The sequence below is a fragment of the Fulvia fulva genome, chromosome 7 (assembly GCF_020509005.1).
Source record: "Fulvia fulva chromosome 7, complete sequence".
Taxonomy (NCBI): domain Eukaryota; kingdom Fungi; phylum Ascomycota; class Dothideomycetes; order Mycosphaerellales; family Mycosphaerellaceae; genus Fulvia; species Fulvia fulva.
Window position 1 is genome coordinate 1,987,377 of NC_063018.1, and position 23,270 is coordinate 2,010,646.

At 52.3% G+C, this 23,270-nt stretch overlaps 7 protein-coding genes across 7 annotated transcripts; 4 read left to right on the plus strand and 3 right to left on the minus strand.

Moving 5' to 3' along the window:
- Positions 1-5,345: 5,345 nt before the first annotated feature.
- On the minus strand, positions 5,346-7,217 carry CLAFUR5_10223 (uncharacterized protein; the record flags this gene model as incomplete). Its single annotated transcript, XM_047909371.1, has 1 exon — positions 5,346-7,217. The coding sequence occupies one exon, from the start codon at positions 7,215-7,217 to the stop codon at positions 5,346-5,348; it is 1,872 nt and encodes a 623-aa protein (XP_047764289.1).
- Positions 7,218-7,557: 340 nt separating this feature from the next.
- On the plus strand, positions 7,558-9,075 carry CLAFUR5_10224 (putative zinc transporter zrg17; the record flags this gene model as incomplete). Its single annotated transcript, XM_047909372.1, has 1 exon — positions 7,558-9,075. One exon carries the CDS (start codon positions 7,558-7,560, stop codon positions 9,073-9,075), a length of 1,518 nt encoding a protein of 505 aa, XP_047764521.1.
- Positions 9,076-9,636: 561 nt separating this feature from the next.
- CLAFUR5_10225 (uncharacterized protein) lies at positions 9,637-12,504 on the plus strand (the record flags this gene model as incomplete). The annotated part of the gene is made up of 2 exons (XM_047909373.1): positions 9,637-11,761; positions 11,828-12,504. The coding sequence occupies 2 exons, from the start codon at positions 9,637-9,639 to the stop codon at positions 12,502-12,504; spliced, it is 2,802 nt and encodes a 933-aa protein (XP_047764520.1).
- Positions 12,505-15,965: 3,461 nt separating this feature from the next.
- Positions 15,966-16,831, minus strand: CLAFUR5_10226 (uncharacterized protein; the record flags this gene model as incomplete). The annotated part of the gene is made up of 2 exons (XM_047909374.1): positions 15,966-16,678; positions 16,738-16,831. 2 exons carry the CDS (start codon positions 16,829-16,831, stop codon positions 15,966-15,968), a joined length of 807 nt encoding a protein of 268 aa, XP_047764519.1.
- A 563-nt stretch (positions 16,832-17,394) lies between these two features.
- CLAFUR5_10227 (High-affinity methionine permease) lies at positions 17,395-19,485 on the plus strand (the record flags this gene model as incomplete). Its single annotated transcript, XM_047909375.1, has 5 exons — positions 17,395-17,572; positions 17,682-18,220; positions 18,260-18,390; positions 18,429-18,597; positions 18,631-19,485. The coding sequence occupies 5 exons, from the start codon at positions 17,395-17,397 to the stop codon at positions 19,483-19,485; spliced, it is 1,872 nt and encodes a 623-aa protein (XP_047764518.1).
- A 435-nt stretch (positions 19,486-19,920) lies between these two features.
- On the minus strand, positions 19,921-21,612 carry CLAFUR5_10228 (Mannan endo-1,6-alpha-mannosidase DCW1; the record flags this gene model as incomplete). The annotated part of the gene is made up of 6 exons (XM_047909376.1): positions 19,921-20,484; positions 20,540-20,647; positions 20,758-20,909; positions 20,964-21,201; positions 21,256-21,313; positions 21,380-21,612. The coding sequence occupies 6 exons, from the start codon at positions 21,610-21,612 to the stop codon at positions 19,921-19,923; spliced, it is 1,353 nt and encodes a 450-aa protein (XP_047764051.1).
- An 828-nt stretch (positions 21,613-22,440) lies between these two features.
- On the plus strand, positions 22,441-22,793 carry CLAFUR5_10229 (uncharacterized protein; the record flags this gene model as incomplete). The annotated part of the gene is made up of 2 exons (XM_047909377.1): positions 22,441-22,653; positions 22,710-22,793. The coding sequence occupies 2 exons, from the start codon at positions 22,441-22,443 to the stop codon at positions 22,791-22,793; spliced, it is 297 nt and encodes a 98-aa protein (XP_047764045.1).
- Positions 22,794-23,270: the final 477 nt, after the last annotated feature.

Genomic DNA, 23,270 nt, shown 5'->3' on the forward strand with positions numbered 1-23,270 from the left:
GATGCAGCAGGGAGTTTTACATATAGAATGCAGCAGGGAGTTTTACATATAGAAGTTCTCAAGACACCTCCGCCATCACATACGACCATAGGCCAATGAAAGCGAGGAACCCCGTCCGCTCTTCCATATCTAAGCATTGGACCGCAAGACTAGTACTACGGTAGGTGACTACGTGGGAATCCCTTGTGTTGTATGTTTTTGGCATTTTTCTTTTTGCTTTTTGCATGGGGATTGTGCCAGCCGGCGTTAGGCCGGTGTGGTGCCGGTGGAGCTTTGAAGAATGACGGCGCCTGTTATCATGCCCTAGCGCGGACATGGGCCGGATATGTCTCCGTAGGAAGGCGTATAGAACACACAATCAACTTCTGCTCTAGCTATAATCTTAATATTTCAGTATCTGAAAATTTCAGAAATCGAGACTTGAGGTCTTTAATATCTAAGTGTCGAACAAATCTCTGTACTTGAGATTTATGTTATGTTTTTCGAGATTCGATTGTTAGTCGTACCTTTTGAAGTTCTCGCTTGCCACAAGCTTCGCCGCACCCCAGCAATCGCCGCACCCCAGCTCGGATTCTCGCGTTCCGACACATGGTGTTGCTGGCTTGTATCAATTGCCACACACGCTCAAAATACACGATATGTAGCTCAAATTGCTCAGAATAGCATCGCGAATACAGAATTTGAGAGCCTGTGGGCACTATAGTGGGCTCGATGGTGTGTTGTTGTATGTGGTGAGGTGGTGAGAAAGCAAGAAACGCGTGAATCTCGACACGGGCGCATGAAGCTTTGGTGGGGCTCTCACCAAAATCCCATGCCGAAGCGTCAACACCAACCTCTCGGCAACACAACGTGTTTTTACGCGATATGAGTATGCAGAATATGGAAACAGATAGCTGCAAACATATTGGGAAAAGAATCAAGTTGATATGAGCAATATTGGTGGTGTTTATGATAAAAAGTCGCTGGGGTGCGGCGATTGCTGGGGTGCGGCGAAGCTTGTGGCTTCTCGCTTATAAAGCATTTAGAAACCTTAACTCTTGCAACTTCGCAACCTTAGAAGTCTACGATATAGATAGATAGATATTTCATTAAGCTGTTGTAGTGCCCTTTGGCCTATGCAGCTATGCTATCTTGTTTTCGTATATATAGAGGGGAAACCGTGTTGGTGAAAACCCCTCCTCCTTCCCGCCTGTCTTTTCCTCCTAGTTGTTGTCTTAATTTTCCCTTGTTAGGGGTACGCTAGTGTCATGGGCCTGCCCTGATGACTACCCTATCTGCCACCCCCTAGCTTCCGCCTCTTGTCTATCTACTCCTCCGTCTCGCTAGCGAGGCTAAACTACTAGAGGTATCCCTACTATAGTATCTACCGAGAGATTCGGCGAATGTTGCCTTTGTCCCTAATAATTGACTTGTAGTCTCTCCTTCCCGCTTAGTGCCTCCAATTTCCCCTGCCTCTCGCCCACTACGGGCATCGTAGTAGCATATGTTCTAGGTTTTACGATAGGTAGCCATACTGGTAGGCTAGGCTATAGATGTCTAGTACGCGTCTTCTAAACAGGTAGGCCCTTAACCCAATGTGTTCGGACCTGATTTGGATCGCTATGCTTGCCTCGGCCCTTGTCAGGTCCCTATATAGCTAGTAATTGTGTCTCTAGAAGGCTCGGAGCGCTATCGGGCCTGTTGTCTTAGGGGGCTTCTTTTTCCAGTCCTACTCCTATAGGTAGCTCGCTATCTATTCCGCTAGGCTTTGGGTCTGAGCCTTGCTCCCGCCGGCCTGGCGAGTCCTACGCTCCTCCTCTTTTCGTGCTAGCCATTCGGTGCTTGTCTGTATAGCCGCAAAGGTAGTAAGGTCATCCTCTTTTTAGCTTGTCCTATGTCCGGCCCCTCTCCGGTAGTGGCTTTCTATCTTATTCTTTGCCTCCTAGATCGTAGTTTGTACTAGGTAACCTGTCGTCCTTACCGCGTATTGAATTCTCATTCCCCGGATATACTAGCCGATTAGTAGTGTTCCTGTCTCCATTTCTACCGTGCTTATTAACGTTGTCTTGTATACGCCTAGTACCCTACGTAGGTTGCCTGCCTATGTCCTGTTTAGGGGTTGCTCTATCCGTTTCGGGATCGGCTTGCCTACGCCTCCTATTCCCTAAATCTGTGCCCCGTATAGCATAGCTAGTCTGACGATCGCCTTATACATTACTCTTACCTTGTCGAATGTTGCTCCCTACATAGATGCCGTAAGTCTCTTTATCGAGGCTTCGTTAACTTGTACTCGACTCTAGGCTTTCTTAACCTGTATATTCTAGCTTAGCTTCGGGTCGAGCTAGATCCCTAGTACTCGTAGCTCCGCTAATAGCTTTGTCTCGTAGCCTTAGATTCTTACCGCCGCCTTTATGTTATAGTATGTTCTCGCTTTACTGAAGTGTATAAGTTAGTACTTTTTAGGGGCGAACTGGGCACTATACTTCTTTGCCTACTCCTCGCATTTCTTGTGCCTATCTTCGAGGAGGCGACAGTTCTCTTCTGTCGAGTCTGACTAGGCTAGGATGTTTGTGTCGTCTACGAACCCCGATGCTAAGGTTTGCGGAGAGGTGAGTAGGGGGATTAGATCAGACATAAATATCAGAAACAGGATAGGGGAGAGAGTAGATCCCTAAGGTATTCTAGTCTCTGCCTTTACCGGGTCGGACGTATACCTTCCTAGGACTAGGTATGTCGTCCGTTCCTAGAGAAAGGAGTAGACGAACGTCGTTGCCTACTAGGGGATGCCTTTCTACTGTAGGATATATATTAGCCTTTAGTATAAGACGTTGTCGAAGGCTCCTACGATATCGAGGGATAGTAAGGACGCCGCTCGGTTCCTACCGTAGTGCTAGAGGGTCTGAATTTGCTCCGTAATTAGCTCTATTGCTGTTAGTGTCGATCGCTAGCTTCTTCCCCCTATCTGTATTGCTAGGAGTACGTGGTTGTCCTCGGCTAGCTACGTAAGTCTCTAGGCTACTATCTTTTCTAGGACCTTCCCTATCGTGTTTAGAAGTGCGATTGGTCTATACGACTTGGGCTAAGTATAGTCCTCCTTCTGTAGCTTACGTAGCACTACTGTTATAGACTCTCTATACGGCTTCGGGTGATACCCTAGCCGTAGGCACGCGGTAAATAGGTTTGCTAGGCTCGGCGCGATCTCTTCTCTACACTCTTTTAGTAGTATGTTTAGTATCCTGTCTAGGCCTAGGGCTTTCCGTCCTTTTAGCTTACTTATGACTCCTGTTACTATGTTAGAGCTAACCGCCCAATCCATGTCTAGGGGTTTCGGGTATATACTCGGGTCGATATCCGTAAGGTCTGCCTCTACTTACGTCGAAAAGAAATGGTCGGCTAATGCTTTTGCCTTGCCCCGGGGCGTAGCCTAGGCAATCCCTTCGCGGTCTACGATTGGGGGGAAGTGAGGGGTTTGCTGCTCTTTAGGTAGTCGTGCCTATTTAGCAAGTCTCTACATCTGTTCCGGGTTTTCTATAACGAGCCCGATCGTCGCTCTCTAGTCCTATAGCTTGTCGCGTCTTATCTATGCCTTCTTCTCTTATGTCGCGCGACAGTATTGCTCCTACGTCTCTTAGGTGTGCTCCTTCGTCCACTGTCGCCTTGCCCTTCTAGCCTCCCTTACCTTCGTAGAGCATTCAGGGGTCTAGAAGGCCTTCTACTACGTTAAGGGCCGGAGTAACGGCGTATATTGTTCCGCTACTTGCCATATGACCGAGGTAATCTGTTCCGCTACTTGATCTAGCTGAGCTGTCGTCTCGAGTTCTCTATACTGTGGTAGGTTCGCTATTAGGAAGCCTCTTATGTCGTCCTAGCGTGCCTTCTTCTAGTTACGGCGTGGTTCGCTTGCTGGCTCCTCTATCGCCTTCACCCCTAGCGTCGTTTGGCAAGGAAGGAATCGTATTTAGTAAGCTAGCTACGAGATAAGGTGACAAGTCTTAACCGCGCTTTCCTACTTATCTAGTACCACCGTGTAGCCTCGTTTCGAGAGGTTAGCCCGGAGCAAAAGCTTCCCTCTACGCCCTCCCTCCCTGTTTGCTCCTTAAGCTAATATCCACCTCTATAGGCCTAAGCCCTTTAGTGCTCTCTATTGACCGACATGCGCATCCGTCCTCTCGGGCTGTACAGACAGTGTTAGCCGTCGCTACTAGTGTACACTACGCCCTAGGTTTTGACGCCCTTCGCGTTACCGTAGCCTATCTCTAGAAAGCGGCCGTCTATGCCTCGCAGGTTTGCTCGGGGCACACACTACGCCGGGCAGCGTACTCCTTGCGTTTCCACCTACTAACTAATATGAAGTTCCTTATTACCCTGCCCTCGATCCTCCCCGATCATAGAACTAATCCACTTGCATTGTACGTCTTTTCCCCGTCCTAACAGCCGTCTTTTCCTTGCTCAGGCTATCGTCTTTTCCTCGTCGCAATCTACCATGTTAGACTAGGTGCGTTGTGTAGCGGGACAGGCAGTGCCTTAGGCAAAACCCTCGTTCCTATACCGGGTGTTTAACAGGCCCTTATAGGCTTCGTCGCGTGTCTACCTACCCACCGTATTGCCCGCTGGCAAACACCAGATTGTTTCGTAGTCCGCTCGACGCCGTTGCATAGTCCGCTCAGTTGTTGTTCTGTAGTCCGCTCGTCCAATGTTCGTCGCTTAGCCCGCTCGGTTTGCGGTCTCCGGAGGTGAAAATTCTGCACTCATACCAGAGGTGTCCTGTCGAGCGTATAGGCCACGGTTCCGCGCCCTTCTTACACGTAGAAAGAAGAGGGACTCGCTCCCGACACGAGTACACGCTCGTCGGATGGTTTTTATACCCGTTTTGCTAGTAGTCCTCTGTTCGCCGCGGCTTCGCCTACGTTGCGCGCCCGTCGCGCCCACGACGCTCTAGCGTGAGAATACTTGGCTCTCTCGTAGCTAGACGAGAGGTTCGTAGCCGACACCACGTACAGGTGATTCTCGTCGTCGACCAAGTCTACGATATAGTAAATTCGTTAAATAATAACCTATAGATATGAAACAAATAAGTAAGCTATAAAAAAACTATACAACATATAGAGTAGTCTATATCTACAAGTGTCGGTGTTGCTATAGGATGTGTTTCACAAGATTGCAGATTGCGCCCGAAGCGCGGAAGCATGATGTTCCATTGCCGGCGCTAGGGCATTATATTGCTTGCCAGGATGACCTGAGATCGAGACTTTGGTGTTGAGACATTGCTTCCCTTGTGTGCATATGTAAGAAGGGTGTCTTGAACGCCTGCTGTAGGCCGATGGCTCGATGTCGAATACAGTACATTTGAGCTCTCCCTCCTACACTCACAGCTCCATCGTACCAACCTGTCCCCCCACCTCTCCCTCCTTACTCAGCGGTCCTTCCGCCAATCTTTTATTAATCGTCGCCAAAATGTCCTCGTACCCTTGACCCGGACTCTGCTCAACCTGTGTCACCAAGCGAACCTGAAAAGCCTTCAGCGAATCGAACTTCGCCGCCGCAATTTTATACGCTGAGCTCTCGGCATCACCCCTCCCTCCCACGATATTTGCGAAAGTCTGCGGTGGCTTCAGCAGATATGGGAGAGCGTATTCCAGAGCAGGTGGGGAGAGGATTGCGAGGTGGCCGGATGGTGGGGTTGCGAGAGTGGTTGGGAGGGTGGTGGTTTCGGTTTCGGAGTCGTTCCAGTTAGCGGTTACGACGGCTGTGAGGCAGTTGATAGCTGCTAGGGCGAGATCTTTCAGCGCTACGGTGTCTGCGTGTCTTGTGATGTCTTCCCAGAAGCGGTTGTTGCTGGCGATGTAGTGGTAGTATAGAGCTCGAGCTTGTGATGCCTCTTCAATGGTGGTTGGCTCTTGCTCGAGTGTGGTTCCTGGTCGGAAGATGACGTCCCGTGCAGGTCCGTGGAAGACTGCTGCCAGCGTGTTGAGCACGTCTGGGTTTGTCGCTTTGGATGGCAGCAGTGATAACGGACTCGCTCGCCATCCAGCAGTTCCAGTCGTTGCCAAGAGGGCCTTACGAGGTAAGCTTGCAAGGAGGTGGAGATCGTGCTTTGGTGAGTCAGAATGTGCCCACTTGGCTGCGGACAGATCGAGGGCCACGCCTAGACGATCTAGGGCTTGCTTCGGCATCTGGCTTGCGAGGAAGTGATCGGGGTATTCTGAGGCATATGTGGCAATGTAGTGTGCGGCTGGACCGTATAAAAACATCGCCTCCAATGGGTCTAGCTGGACACCTGGAAGCTGGACGTAGATGGCTGCTGTTCCCGCGTGCACGCCTTGAGTGACCAGGTATCTCAGTCCAGCTGAGTCTCCTGGACTGCCTGCTAGACGAACAGTAGGCTTCGTCGCTCGTAGAATGTCCGAGTAGAAGTTGATCAGTACCTGATGCATCAGAACGTCGTCTTTGGTATCGACCATATGTGTAGCAGCGAGATCCAGTAGGCCTCCATTCACCTTATACTCGGCCTCGATCTCAGGATGGTGGCTCTTCGATGCAGCATTCCAGTCCATTGCTGCGACTTTCGGAAGCCATTCCATCAGACGAGCTTGTGCGAGGGTACGTTGACTCTTGTTGAGCTTCAGTAACGAGGGACCCGTCAGTGAGCAGGCTTCGAAGAAGGTTCGATACACATCGCGGTCACCAAAGATCCTCTTCCAGAACAAGCCCTGGCCACCTGTAGGAACATGTGCGTCGGTGTCTTCTCGCTGTTGGTCCACGGCTAGTAGGTCCAGTAATATTTGATGGCTTTGGTTTGTGATACCGGTGTCGCGCGTACACAGCCAGAGTCGAACCAGAGCTAGCACGGTATCCAGCATGCCAGCTAATGTAGCGGCATCTGCAGCATTGTGAGACGCCTTGCTTAGCAGCGCCAGGATTAGTCGGTTGAAGGCCACCATGTGCTCGCCCACAGCGAGGCCTTCCGTGAATGGTACATTGCCGAGCTGCAAGACATGGCTAAAGGAGAATGGCTCGACTAGCTTGAGAAGTAGATTGACGGCAGGAGTGGGATCTTGCTGGAGGTTCAGAAGCAGAGATGAAAGCGATGACACTAGTTGAAGTCGAGTCTCTGCCGGTAGGCTCTGCGTGACAATCAACTCGGCCTCGTCGAACAGTCGTTCATCCAGTGCCACTGCCGAGTCGTTGGTGGTGGCGTTGACGTTGTCGTTCAGTCGTTGGATGATGGTGTCCGCCATGATTGTGATGTGTTACCGGTGGTCTATGGTTGACTTGGAGAAGAAGACCATGTCTTGTCCTGTTTGAAGTGCTTGAAGTGTAGTGTTTGTAGATGAACAACAGGCAGTTGATCTGACGAAGTGCCCATGTGGAGGTCAAGGGTCGGACTGATCTCCGTGACCAATCATGATGCAGCTCTCAGCTCGGCCGCAACAACCTTTATGGGCTCCCCTGAGACTGCACAACGACGAGCGCTGGACGTTCGTGAGAGTGTAACTGGCAGCATTGCACATTCACCTCCAGTTCATACGCGAGAAACAATAGCACGAACGACATTGCTTGACCGACAACATATGATTGATGGCGACAATGGCGTCCAACCTACCCATACCACTTCCACCACGAACGCCCACGCCGCCCACACCCAACCCCCCTTCTCCCACCAGCGAAACGCCAGTAGGACTCGGACTCGGCTCTGAGCTGAGAGCACAATATGACTACGATGTGCAGCAAGGCTCGCCCGAACGAGAAGGAGGTCTTCGAACTGGATCAACAGCATCACTACTCTCACCAGAGAGCGCGACCTTCAGCGTGAATGGAGGCCTGAGTCCACCAAATGCCTTCTACAGCCCAGTCACGCCACCGACTGCCAGTACAGACGGAGGCTTCGGAAGCCTCGATGCCGTCACTGCGAACAATGGAGCGACGAATCCTTTCAATTTCACCACACAGCAGTATGCGCCTCCTTCGCAGGCTACTGCGGGAAAGAGCGAACTGTTGAAGGGGAGACGAGGGCACAAGTACAGACACTCGAGCATACACGCCGTACACATGGACGCAATCTTTAAGCCGCCTCCAAGTGCACGAACACCATTGAGCGTACCGGGCAGCCTGCCTATGCCTACGAGAAAAGAAGCGTGGTGGAGCATGACGAAACATCAGACAATGCGCTTGACTTGGTGTCTGTGCCACTTTTTGATAGCTGGATATGTGCAATTCAGTGGAGCAGGGAGTCTGGCCATGACTGCTCTGAGCCGACTGCTACTATTCGATGCGGCAGGTGCGACCGTCTGCGTAGTTGTCGATGTCATGGGCAACTTCGAAGTCTGGAAACGATCATCAATCAAACACCCCTTCGGCCTCGAGCGTGCAGATGTGCTGGCAGGCTTCGGCATGGCTGTCTTCATTGCATTCATGGGATTGGACGTGATATCTCATGGCATACAGCACATGCTGGAAAATGTTGGAACTCATGTTGCGCACTCGCCACATGCCCACGAAAGAGTTGGGACTGTGCACGTTGATACTGCAAGTCTGCTGTCAATCGTGAGTACTATGGTGTCGGCAGTATTGCTCAAGAACCATGCGCGAATTGGGAAAGCAATGCGACTTGAGCTACTGGCGGGCTGGGGTAAGATTTTGGGCAATCCGTCGCACTTCTTGACGTTGTCATGCTCGCTTCTGATGCTACTCCTGCCATTCCTGACCGAGGATACCTATGGCTTACTCGACAAAGCGCTGTCTTTCATCATTGCTGGACTCATGATCGCATTAGGTGTGCGCCTCGCAACATCTTTAGCGTCGATGCTTCTAATGAGCTTCCGCCCACCTGGAAAGGGTGCGCTTGAATTGGTGATCGACGACATCGCCAACGCCGACTCCTCCATTACGAACGTTGACGAGGCAAGATTCTGGCAGGTGCATTACGGACTCTGCATGGCGAATCTGAAGATGCGCTACCGTGGCAGCAGAGGTGGATATGGCATGAACACCGACGACATGACGAGAATCAGAAAGAAGGCCGAGAGCTTGATTAGGGAAAGGCTGAACGGTTGGAAGTGGGACGTGAGTGTGCAGCTTAGTGTGGAGACGGACTAGAGATGTGCCTGAGATATATTTGCCTGACGTACTTATGAGCGAGGCGAGGCGTTGGTGGAACGATTGTGCTTGGATGCTGTGATCATGTAAGATGCCCAAATGAATGATCTTGCATGCCTCAGGCGCTCCCCCGGAGCTGTCTATGTTTCACAGGGCGAATGGTGCTACAAGTAGCACAGCTGACGCCCAGGCATCATCGCTGCCTTCTTGTTGCCTTTTACTGGCCTTCACATGCTGGAAGTCTAGACCAGCGCAGTCTCGTAAGCTTGAATCGATTGCGTTGCGCAAACCGGTGAATGGCTTGCAGGGCGGAACGCTGCAGCTTGCCTCGAGCTGAGCTGCCAATCATGGCAATACTGCCTAGCTGCCCTCCCAGCTACTACATCTTTTGAGCGACTTGCAACGTGACACCACTCGACGAGCTGCCTGACTGTACCATGCTTTCCACAACGCAGCCTGGGGAGCTGTACTCAGCTCACCGGTCGAGCATGCTGATAAAGAGGTGCGGCATCTGCCCTTCGGTCCTCTTTTTACTCTACAGCCCCAACCCGTTCCTGGACCATGGCCCCCAAGAACATCAAAGAGATCATCGAGATGGACGACGAGCCTTCACCCTCGTCCAGTGGAGCGTCTTCACCAGTCGTCGTCGGCAGCACTACTGTCATTGAGAACCTCGTTGAACGTCTACAGAAGCTGGAGCGTAAGAGTGCTCGTCAAAAGTCATGCAGTGACGTGGACAGCGACTCTGAGAGCGAAGCTGAAGATGAGTCGAGCAAGAAGAAGCATCACCACTCCGACAAGCCCGAGCACGACACCCTCGAGAAGGACCAAGACGACGACGAAGAGGAAACACCAATCGAGACTGACCATCAAGCACTGATCAAAAAGCTCTACGAAGGCAAGTTGAAGTGCAAGTGCTGCACGAACTGGGTCTCAAAGTATCCACAAGGCATCGAGAAGCCCACCGAGCAAACCAAGGAGAGTTGGCGAAGTGCTGCTCTGCTGCTCCGCTACAAGAAGTCCCACAGCGACCTCGGAGAAGACCCATTCCAGCTTCACTCGGTCACTATCCAGAGCCCACACCTCAGGAAGCTGGCTCAAGAGGTTCTCCACGATTATCCTGCCATCGACACGAGCCTTCAGAAGCTGGTGTTCAAGGCGCCGTTCTGGCCGTTCTATCATCGTTGGAATCTTCTTGAAGGATACAGGGCTTCTGTTTTGCAATCTTCGACCGATGGCGAAGAGGTCGGACATGTCAATACTCTCTATGATGTGTTGCATGAAGAGCTGCGCGATGCACTCGCCACTTCGAAGGAGCTGGCCGCTAATGGTAACATCGACTTTGACCTCCTGTGGACTATCTTCCCACCAGGCTGCGTTGCCTTTGAACGTATTGGCACCGTCGACCGATGCTACCTCGTTACCGATTGTGAGTATGGTTCTAGCAAGAGGACTGAGGCAAGCTACTTCCTCGTCCACTTGGCATACCTCGACTACGACGGCGACATGTACGGCTGGACCAAGACGAAGACGTACATGTTTGGGTTCAAGGATGTCCGCCGCATCTCGGAGCTTAAGCTGGTTCCTAAAGAGTATCGACAAGGTGCCGACGAGGTCATCAGCCGTTTGGTCGAGCGAGGCAACAAGGCCAAGTCGCTGGTCACTGGTGCGTACAAGGCTTACCGCGGCTTCATCGACAACCACAAGTCGGAGCCTTGGGTTGATGGCAGGATCATGGTCGACACTACCGAGTATTACAAGAACATGTCTTGCCGACACTTTGTCGCAAATTTCTACCCCATCGGACTTCAATCAATCGTCCCTGAGGGAGAAGTCTGCCTGGCTGGCACAGACGGCGATGATGTCGCCAAGAATACGGTCATCGAGGATGTTCACATTCAGCAACAACCCCCATCAAAACCACACCCGGATGACCTCATGGACCCCTTCGCCAATCTCAGCTTCCCACCGATGCCTCCTATGCCATACTGCCCGCCAGACCAGCCAAGACTCAAGAAGAAGGGCAAGCGATTCGGCAAGTCCCCCAAAGCGGCTGACTTCAGCTGGGCATACCCTTCGGAGGACGAACCAACGCCAGAGGACGACGGACTCGGCACGGATTCTACCGTTGCCACCTCCATGGAAACCATGCACGGCTGGACTCACTGCGTCTTCGGCATCGAGCCAGAAGCCTTTTGTCCTCCCACTGTAGCTGGCTACTGCTTGACCACCAAGATTTGGACAAGCTTTGCCGTCGATAACATCTTCGACATCGAGTGGAACGACGTTGCATTCGAGAAACTCGTCATGCCCTCCCCTCGCAAGAGGCTGCTGAAGGCTCTTGTGCAAGAGCACAAGAAGCACAAGGACCATTCTGATGATGTCATTCGCGGCAAGGGTCAAGGTCTTGTGCTTCTTCTTGCGGGTCCTCCTGGTACGGGGAAGACGTTGACGGCGGAGTCGGTGGCGGATAAGTTGCGGTTGCCGTTGTATGCTCTGGATGCTAACCAGCTTGGTGAAAGAGAGAATAATGATTTTGATCCTGAGAATATCGAGGATGAGCTGAACAAAGTGTTCAAACTGGCTGCGGCATGGGATGCTGTCCTCTTGCTCGAAGAAGCAGATGCCTTCTTAGAGCCACGAGTCGACGACGACGATGCCCGGGAGAGGAACAAACGCATCGCGGGTAAGCTTGCTCCCCTACGCTCTACACTCACACCACACCACACCTCGCTAACACTCCCCTCACCAGCCTTCCTCCGCGTCCTAGAATACTACAAGGGAATTCTCATCCTCACCACCAACCGCTCCACCCACTTCGACGACGCCCTCTACTCCCGCATCCACCTCACTCTTCGCTTCCCGTCCCTCGACGAAGACGCCAAGAAGGCCGTCTGGCGGAACTTTCTCGATCCCGTTACTGTCGACATTACGGATCAGGATTTTGATGAGCTCGCGCAGGAGGATATGAATGGAAGGCAGATAAAGAATGTGGTGAAGATGGCAAGACTGCTGGCGGAGGCTGAGGAGGAGGAGCTGGGTGTGGGGCATTTGATGGATGTCATCAGCGTGATCAAGGACTCAGACGCAGACGCCGAGGACGACGATGACGAAAGCCATAATGACAGCGACAGCGACGCCGGAACCGAGCGTGACAGCGTCACCGGAGAGAAGAAGAGTGAAACTCCTACCCATCCGATCCACCCAGTCGACCCTTTCGCCAACATGGGCATGAAAGCCCCACCTCCCCCAGCGCCGGCGTACCCCTACACGAACCCAGCTCCGAACCCTTTCGCGACGCCGAATCTCGACCGCCTCCCGCCGCCTCCTTTTGAACAAGGTGCCGAGATGGTTCCGCATGATAGGCATACGATTAAGTTGCCGGCGGGGCCAGGGAGTAAGTGGTGTTATAGTGTGTCGGTCGGATAAGGGGAGGGGCTTGGTGGTGCTTGGTGAAGAGGAGGGAGCAGGTGATTGTGATGGCGGAAGGGGGGGGGGGGTTGAAGAGAGGGTCATGTCGTTGGCTCGGTTAATGAGGTTTTCGGGCTTCTTATCATGAGGTTCATGGGTAATGAAAGCAAGTACACAGCGAGATGGAGCAAGTTTGTTTTCAAAGATCTTGCTTACTCTTGGAACTTCTACAAAGTCAGAAGCCAGAAAGACTCAAGGGCTGGTAGTCTTACGCTCTGAGTAGCTCCGGTGCTACTCTACAATACCTCAACCCACTTAGCCCGGGGGACGTCGCCGGGTACGCACTGCACCTTAGAAGTACAACCCGTGCAAAGCACGCGCTGCGAGCCCGCCCACCCCTATTCTGCCTCTTCCTCCTCTTCCTCCTCGTCTCTTACAATGCCAGCCGGAATGAACTGCCTCACAACCTCATCAGAATCTCTCCTCTTCCTCCCCCTCTCCCTCGCCACAACCCCATTCTCCCTCTTCGCCTCCTCGAGTTCTCTCGCCACAACCTTCGCCTTCACATCCCTCGACTTCGCAACCCGCTTGATCCCCATCTGGATCAGTCCTTGCACTTCCCGCTTCGTGACCCTCCACGGCTCCAGCTGATTCACCGAGTCGGTGATTTCCTGCGCTGTCTGCTGGGAAGCGAGACGCAGTAGATCGTCGAAGTCGCAGAGAGGAGATTTGGGGTTGAGGCTGAGGATGCTCCCGAAGATGGGGGAGGTGATGAAGAGGATGGGGTCGAGGACGAAGGTATCGGGTTCTGATGGGGATGGGAATATGACCCCGTCTTCAGATTCCTCGAGCGACAGAGAGGAGGTGTTTGAGGGAGTGCCGAGGGTCGGATCTCTCATGTCGAGGTCCGAAGGGACGGGTGAAAGACCGTACTCGTCGTATGTGGGAACGTCTGGAGTTCTTGGGAGAGTCGGATCTGTCATGTCGAGGTCTGAGGGTACTGGGGAAAGGCCATACTCGTCGTAGAAGTTGTTGAAGGAGTTTGGCTTGAGGTCCGTTGGTTCTGGAGTAACCTCGAGTTTGATGGACTTGCGCTCGTAGGACTCTTCTGATTTGATGCTTTACTCCGATGCGGCAGAGCGCCTTGGCTGATTGACGTGATCAGTCGACTCGGACATATGGTCTGCGAGGGAGAGGCGGGGGTTAGCAGACGAAGAAGACATTGATGACGGGGCTCCCGGTGAGTTGATGTTGTTGTTACTGGTTATCGGAATGTTTGTCGAAGTTGAAGAGGGTTCGCAAGTTGTTAGTTGCTAGGTAGGCAGAACTTGAGCTGGTCCGATGGCTGGTAGAGAAGCGAGTCAACTCTGGTGGAATCTAGTCCGATGCGTCGAGATGGTTCTTTATGGTGTGTCGATGTGTCGTGCGCTCTACACTCTGCGCTTTGAGTGAATGCTACCGACAACAGTGTGTTGTGGCTGATTCGTCGCTAGATCCTGAAGCATGACCGCTGGTGAACGAAACTTCGGCCCCTGCAATGCCAAGCGCCCTCAAGTTCTGCATCCGTGTCTGAGCGAGGAAGTGCTACTCTATTACGGATTCATATCTATTCGTAAGGTCGTCTCTTCGTAGTATCATGATGCGCCTCTTCGCTCACCCGCCCTGCATCCCACCGCGGAGAGTCGAGTGCAGCCATGATACAGAATCACATGTGATTGCGGAACCTGCATGGTTCGTGCACTTGATCATCTCCCCCAGAATGACTTCTTCTCCTTGCCTGTCGTCTTCGACGTGTGAAACTCGTACTCTGGCATCCGCCGCCCATCACCAGAAGTCGACATGGCAGTATCAAAGTCCACTCGGCGATTTGGATGGGCGGGACCATGCATCACGACTGGAGTTTGGGTGCGTGGCGACTAACAAGTTCCACCGTATCTTATCGTAGAGTCTGTCCTCGAACTTCCTGCATCTTCATTGTTGAGATGCATGGTACCAAAGCGAGAGAGAGCTTCGTAAACCTCATTTGTGCTGTCGAGACGAGGATCTGTCGACGTAGACGACACACTGCCGCCATACGTACTGTCATGTCTGGATACCGCGGTTGGGGTAGGCATTGATCGGACAGATGCGCGCTCGTTGCCGACTAGACGATATACTGACGTGTCGTTTCTGAGGTTGATTCTGGCGGATCATAATCATTTTCTCAAAGTCCCGTTGGTCCTTGATTTGTTGATCCCGAACCATGAAGCGGTAGCTGAGCTCCTTGTGAAAGCGTCGTTTCCCGGCAAGACCTTCGTGCTTGAAGTTCAGCAATAGGTATTCAGTATGCTTGGTCGTGATCTTCTCGAACGCGCGACCATGAGGCAAGCGTAGGGGAAAGATGTCGAACGTGTTAGGGTTCAGCGTCCCGTTCGGGTTCACGTCTGAGTACAGAACGCGAACAGGAAACGTCTTCTTTGTCTCGCTCTTCAGGACAAGATTAGCACAGCCGTCGTAGTTGTTGTGACACTTGCACAGGCTGGCGTCCACGAAGATGCCAGGCCCCAGCTCGATGTGGATGACAGCAAACTTGCTACCTTTCCTGCTGTCCGATAGGAGTGTGAAGACGACCAAGGACGGAAGCTTGATCCTGTCGGCCTCCTACCCGTCGGCAGTCGCTACTATAGTGCTTGTTGGCGCGAGAGACGGGGTCATACTGTCATGGCGAGAGTGTGCCACGTCCGAAGCAGTAGCAGGAACTGTTGGGGTCAAACGATCTTGATCTCCATTTGACGCCACGCCGTTGGGCAAGACAATTGGCTCTTGCCACAGCTGTATGCGTCCAACAGTGGGTTCTCCTTCGGGACCACCCAGGGATGTCGCATCTTTGTTGAATTGGCACCGAATGCTCTGTTGATCGTGAGACACATCGTAGCCCATCAGTGCAGTCTGGAACCTGCACAAATTCTCGAATGTGCTGAACTTGTAAAGCATTTCCTCATTTCGCGAAAAGACAGCGACTTCGAGGCAAGGGTCAACCAATGTCGGCAAAGCGTACCGTGGGATCAGCTTGTCCTCTTTCACGGAAACGTGTTGTGGTATGACGACCTTTTGCTCTGGCGCCGAGGACGGAGTGAGCTGTAACACAATGCGGACGTTCTCATCAGAGCTCTTGAAGACGGTGACAGTCTCTGATATCGATTGTTCGCTCGAGGCGAGACCGATCATTGCCACTTTGACCTCGTTTGCTCGGACCATGAGTGGATGGGGTTGAGAGTACTCGACAGTGCGCGCGGTGGAAGTGTTGGGCCAGATACGAAAACACGACTCTGGCAAGTCCAGCAGAACGCTTTCATCGAAAGAGATCAACCCGCCAGGCTGACGTGTCTTCGCCATGATAGCCCGCTCGATCTGGTTGATGGCTCGCTTGTAGTAGAATCCTGGTCGAGCGAGGTAATATTCTCTGCCTTCCTTGAGGCGTGCTAGCAGCCAGCGTGCCATCAAGAATTGCAGATACTTCTCGGGTGTTTGATCTGAGCCTTCCATACTTTGTTCGAAGTGTTGGAGAAGTACATCAAAACCTTGTGGCAAAGGGATGGTGACTGGATGCCAGGTGGAGCATCGACCAAGATCTGATCCTGCAAGCGCTCTGCGATTCTGTTGCTCACAGTGTGGTAATCCGCCGATGATGCCGCATCTGTCACACCGTTACCTGAGACATAGCCCAACCAAGACGCACGGATGCGGCTCAGCTCGACTTGTATCTCCCGCGATACCGGCAGGTTCTGCTCTGACATGGCAAGGATATCGTCGACTTTGGCATCCATGTCGGTGAGCAAGTTGACAGACAACCAATCGAGCACCAGTCTGATCTTTTCGGAATGAAAGTGTAGACGCCGGCGAAGAAGATCGACCCGTGGCTCTTGCTGCGAGAGGTTGTAGTGCAAGTTCTCCCAGACATTGCTGCATCTCTCACGAAAGTGTCTGTTCCCCTCTAGCAAGGTCTCACATTCCTTCAGCGTTGCTAGGAAATTGCCGACAATGGCCTTTCTCTCTTCTTCGAAGTCAGATCCGAGCGGTTCGTATGGTTGAACACCAAAAACGGGACCCCGGTTCTGATAGCGAAGCTGTGCATTCTGAAGAGATTCGTTAAGTCTCTCGAGAAGGTATCGAAAGTTGAAGATGTCATTTTGAAAGTTCTTGTAGCGCACATCTATGAGAGAGTTACATCAGTACTGAGTCAAGTGAAGGGGGCCATAGAGTGGATCTTACCTGCTCTGTTCTCGTCTACAAATCCCCATTGATAAATCTGCCAGGCGACTTTCAGACCCACGATCACATCACTGCCACCGACACTGAACGACATTATGACGAAAACCAATATATGGCTGGAGGATAGGAGGGACACGATCTTGGTACCTCACGTCTGCCATAGGCCGACGAGGGCTGTACACCATGCGCAAACACCCAAAGAACAGTGCTGTGTAGAAGAGTCAGCTGTAGTGCAGTAGAGGCGAATCGATGGTGAAGAGAGGTCGTGCTGTGACCCAGGAGCCGGGTCCCTCGCGTGCTCAAGAGCGTGAAGTGCGGCCTCTCACACCTGCATACAGCGTTATCGATGGCGGCGGCAGTGCGCATCCCGTTTGGGAGGAATGTGTTCGCTTCCTGATCAGCTTATAAACTCCTATTGGTGTGGGAGCGCCAGCCGCAGCGCCATGCCGTTTTCGCACCAGTCAAAGCACGTGCCAAGCATGTGCAGGACTGCGGAGAGCACAAGCTACCGGTGAACACTGCCTGGCGTGTCTGCCTTACTCTCGTACCCCGAGGCGTAGCAAGGATATTGATAGTGTGGTCGAGGCCACAAAGGATGAAGCTCCCCGATGTCCTCAGCTCCCAAGCTGCTGTTATCGTGCTTCATCCAGAACAAAGATGCCTCTCAACGCGAACGAGGAAGCTTTGATAGGGAAGCCTTCTACAGCAGATCTTGACTATGAGCATCAAAGAGTGGAATATGCGCCCGAGGAACAACACAAGATTGGAAAGTGGACTCTGGTCGCGCTCATCCTAAACCGAACGATCGGCTCTGGCATCTTCCTAACACCGCATCGTAAGCCAGATTCACAGTTGGCAGCGAGCTCATAGATCTCTAAGAGGTCATGAGGGCGTTGATGCGCCCACAACACGTAGCCAGATCAGGACTGACGTGTCGTATGTAGGGATCCTGACTGGCGTTGGCTGTGTCGGCGGTGCGCTCTGTGTCTGGGTCCTGGGTGCTCTCATCTCGATATGCGGTCTTTACGTCTGGTTGGAATGCGGCTTGTCGATGCCACAGAGAAGAGTTCGAGTCGAGACCGAGCCTCGAGGCGTTCCTCGATCTGGTGGCGATAAGAACTACCTTGAGTTCATGTTCCCAAACCGCGGACTCAGGCTCCCACACTTCAGGACAACATGCTCATTCTCGATCATGTTCCTACTGATGTATATTCTCTCTGGCAACGCGATCTCCTTTGCGATCCAGGTGATGACAGCATCTGGACACTACGATCGCGACTCTGGCGATCTCCCTCCTCGAGGTATTGTTATTGGCATAGCTATATCCGCTTTGAGCCTGGTGGTCTTGCTTCATGCCTTCTCCCGAAACATTGGCATCTTCATCAACAATGGCTTCGCCATTATCAAAGTGGCACTTCTGTTGACCATAATCTGTCTGGGAATTGCGAAAGCAGCTGGCAAGTTCGGTGGTCCAGGCGACGTTGTCCGGAACAACTTCACCAAGGACGTCTGGCAGACGTAGCAAAAGGATGTCGGATCCTGGTCAAACTCGCTCCTGCTGTGCATGTACGCCTTCTCCGGATACGAGCAACCCTTCTATGTCCTTGCTGAGACGAAGAGCCCTCGAAAGAACGGTACACCTCGATTGCAATGGTCATTGCGATGGTACTGTTCGTTCTGGTCAATATCAGCTATCTCTTGGTGGTCGACAAAAGCGAAGTCTTGCCCGAGCAGGGCGGCATCCCTGATAGCTTCGACCTGGCTACGCTCTTCTTCGATAACCTGTGGAAGAATGATCATCAAGGAGCTGCGCGTGCTATGGCTGCAGTCATCGCCGTATCAATCTTCGGCAATCTATGGGTGATGACATTCACGGCCGCCAGAGTAAAACAGGAGATTGCGAAAGAAGGCATCCTGCCCTTCTCTCTGATCATTGCCACATCATACAGAACGCCTTCCGGCATGCTCAAACGAGCCTTCTCCAGGAATCCACGCTCAGAAGAGCAAGTAGAACAAGCTACGACGGCAACTTTCGGTCTGCACTGGCTTACATCAGTCGTCTTGATCGCAGCCACTGCGCCGATCCTCGATCCGCGCAGGACGTACTCCATCTTGATCTCCCTGTATTCGTATACGATCATACTGGTCCTGGGGTTCTGGGTGTCCTTCGGGCTAGTCATGACCAAATTCCGCAAGTCCCAATGGCACTGGCAGGAGCGCCGCCGGTCTCGTCCGTGGCTTTCACCAGCGCACGCCATCATCTACTGCATCGCCACAGCTTTCATGCTCGTAGCGGCGTTTGTGCCGTCGCAACGCGGATCACCTTTCCACGAGTCGGTCACTGGTTTGCCGTGGTACCTCATTCCTGCGATAGGCATCACAGGTCCGTTTTGGGGACTGCTGTGGTACGGAGGCTTCAGACTGTACGAGTCCAAGATGAGATGTCGGCAACTTGTCGTGACTAGGGAAGCGTACTGGGCGCGAGACCCAGGCTGCCCGGGAGAGTACGTTCAGCTTGCCGAAATTATCGATCACACGTGGGAAGTGGCAACGCGAGAGGACATGTCCGATGAGTTCGAGAAGCCTCGTACCGCGTTGCTTGAGCATAGGAGTACGCCCATGATGCGAATGTCAAGTCCCAGCAAAGGCGATGGAAGTGATGGACAGTTGTTGGAGGAGGGCAAGGCAGGAGGCCGTGTTCGAGATCAGGACGTGGGTATTCCTAGACGTCTTTCTGATAGCTTTTGATACGACGGATGAAGATATGTTGCAATGGTATGGGAATGTGCAAGATGCAACAGGTGCGCTTGTCAGCGCAAGATTTATGTCTGACTATGCCACGACTTTAAGGTGGGTGGCTCGTCTCAGAGTAACAATGCGATGCAATGCACGAGGCGTCTGTACACCCTGGTCTAGTAATAGCGTTGCATTTGACACAGATCCTCTCTCGCTATCTAGATAATCGACGGTTCGTGTATGACAAGGATTAGTGAAGAGCAATCCCAGTCTGCACAACCTTTTGATGCAGATACCTGGCATATGAGGCAGCATCGTGCACCTCGACACTGGCCGGAGCGACTGACTAGCACTCTATTGATCGTCTGATGGAATGTGAAAAGTGTATATCACGCCTACCAACGGCACGGCCAGATGAGTGGAATGCTGGCATCTATGGTGATACCCTCACGAAGCCACAAACCACCCACCTGCACAAATCCCCACCGCAACCATCGCTGTCAAAATCCACGCCCCAGCCCTATCCGCCGTTGTAATATCATCATGCTGAACATACTTCCCCGTACTCTCCACCCCGGCATTGGGGTTCCCTACACTCGTGCCCCCAGAATCCTGACTCACTGGCCCGGGCACCAGATCAATCAAATTGCTTTGAATAACCTCCAACGCATTCATCTGCTGCCCTACCCCAAAGCCTCCATCCCACTCACTCACAGTCCACTTCGTCCCACACGTCACGCCGTCGTCGCCACCGGTGCAGGAGCGAGCTGCTGCCATGGCGGAGGCGGAGAGGAGGGGCATGATAATGTCGTGGGTCCAGGGAACGATTTTGACGGTGCCGGCCATCCAGCGGGAGAGGTAGGCTTTGAAGGTTTGCTGGTCGATGTTGCAGCTCGAGAGGGGTTCACAGGCGACTTCGTACATGATTTGGTCTTGGAAGAAGATGCGGATTGTGGCTTCGAGGAGGGATTCGAGGCGGCCGCGCCATTTTTCTTGTTCGGCGCCTGATGTCTGTGGGCGGTGTTAGGGAGGTGTTTGAGTTGTGGGGATGTGGTGCTGGACTTACGATGTTGTACATGGCGGCGGCGCCGTAGAGATATACGCCGGCGTTGTAGGACCATTGTGTATGATCGTGCTCGGCGCAATTGAGGCGGTCATCTGTGCCATCGTAGATCTGCCAAACAGAAGCGTGTTAGCTATACTTGAGGACCACGTGGTCATGTCTTAGCGGATGGTGCCAGGCATGTCTGAGACAGACGATGCCTTCTACCCTTCAGTACTTACCATGTAGTGCTCGCTGATCAAACCGACCTCCACAGACCAGTCCCATACGGTATCTGCCCATTGTGCATATGTAGCGTTGTACGTATACATACTCAAGCGGGCTGCCAGATTAAAGAAGCATCCGTTCGATATGGAGTTCTTGTAGTTGTAGCCTGTACTTGTCAGCCGTCATCACCTTGCGACTCCGCACAGTCCACTCTCCTTACCGTTGTTGAATGTGAAGATCTGCCACTTCAATCCGCCGTTACACGACCGCATATCCCACCGTACGACCTGCGTATTGAAGACAGCTTGAGCCAAAGCTAGCCATTGTGGTTGGTCTGGAGGCGGGTTTGGAAAACCGACTTCTGCAGCGGACATGGCTGCAATCCCCCAGAAAGCCTGGTCATCATTCCCGAGCGTTCTTGATTGATTCGGTGGCATGTAGTTCTCGTCTGGACCGACCTAGAACTGCGTCAGCGGTCACAGTCTGATAAGCATCAGTGACGCTCGACCAACCTGATGCAGCAGCCCCTGCGTGGTGACTTCATTGTATGATGGATCATCCGTGTAGTACCTCAGAGAGTGTCAGCACGGAAATGTATCATTTCTTAAGTTTCGAACAGGAGTTTATTTTACATACCAGTAGTCGATCAAGGAGCCAAACATTGCTCCTGCTTCCCACCAGTAGTAAGGTCCAGGTAACAATCCCGGAATCGCATAAGGTCTGGTAGTATTGCCAAAATACCAGGTCATCATCGTATCTGCAGTAGTCCTGGCAGCGCTTTTGATCGATTCCTGATCGTTGAGGTCCAGTACTATTGCACATGCTAGCCGTAATGCCGCTGGCAGTGCAAGCAGTGCTGTGAGCCGCATGTTCCCTCGGTTCTAAACTCACTGTCGTAGTTGTTCGTGGTCTTGTGGCAGTCACGTAGGTGGCCGCTGCAGGAATACCGTGATCACTATATCGACCGCCAACGCTTGATACGATCTGATTGAAGCATCTTGTTCTTGGCGCCGAGCACTTAGCCTGAGTGGCAGCTGGGATAGTGCCTGGCCGCACGTGTTGGACGCGTGCACTCCGCGCCTGGCATGAAAGTCGGTCATAGCTCACCAGATATCATACACTTCCAGTCCTGATGAAGCTCTGTCTGTCCAGAACGATCTTCCAGTGTATGGCCAAATATCCCATGGTCATACTAGCGGTGATACTTGTTCTCTGCCAATCTGGCCACTTCTTTCGACCTCGAAGACACTACGAAGAAGCCATGCTTCGAAGTTCTCAAGTCAATTAGCTTGTGATCATTCTTGACCTATTCGTGAGATTCGATATTTGTTTGCCAAGCAACCAAGAGCAAAAGTCCAGCCTTAGCATGTCTCTTCCGCGGCCAACCCGGAACCTGGGCAGTCTGAGGTCAGCATTTCCAGTGGATGTCCCCTTTTCATTGCTATGGCCAAGTGCTGGATTGCGTACATCTAGGGAGTGGCTGTGTAATCCGTGTCATCTGCGAAGACTGCCAATATCTTAGTATCGCCAGATTAGCATCTCGCGTCTCGCGCTTCGCACCTGCAAGTCGTCACTCATTAGATGAGATCAATGCGGCGCGTGTCCTAATTTTCGGTCGCTCAGGATACCAGTCAATTGTATTGCCCGGAATTCCATCATTTCTCATTTCTCCTCGCAGGAGTGCTCATTCATTGACCATGATTACCATTGCTGGTCTTCTTCTCGCTTTGACGTTAGCGGTCCAAGCAGCAGATCAGACGCCAGACGTTGCCTACGGTCTTACCGTCGAACACCGTCCAGATACAGCATGGCGGCCCTGTCGTTCTACCGGAGACGACAGAACGAACTGTGGATTCTGCTATGGTCCGACTGGCGGCTTCCTCGGGTGGAATTGTGAATGCGATACATTCGTGCGTTCTCCGCGACGAGTCCCAAGTGCATAGAATACCAAGCTAATGTGGCACAGTGCTCTGGTACGCGGTCGGAATGTTACTATATTCTCGAGTCAGATCCGGGCACGTACACGAAGGTCAGCTGTGTGCGGGCGTAACGAGACATACAGCATCACGACGTGCAGTCATGGGAGACACGGTGGTGCGTGGTGTCGACAAGAGAAAGGAGGAGCAGTTGAATGGAAGCATCAAAGTACCTCCTGCCAGGATCACCTCGCCGGAGCTGATCCGAGTGGGGGCGGAAGCCTAGTTGGTCAGGTTTATCAAAAATAGCGGTGTGGAGTATCACGTTATTTGTGTGGGAAGTTATCGTACGGGCTTATATAGGGTGTTTCAAAAGCAGGTTGTGTATTGTATATGTCTATCTAGAATAGACAAGTGTTACTCTTAAAGAGGCTATAGGTAACTAATTAGTTACCTAATTCTTAGCGTATATATATATATATTGTTTATTATGCTATTTTAGAGCCTGTTGGCCTATACAGCTATACTACCTACTTCTAGTTACAAAGGGGAAACTCGTATTATAGAGTAAAAACCCCCTCTCCTCTCCTATACGTTCTTAACCTTACCTT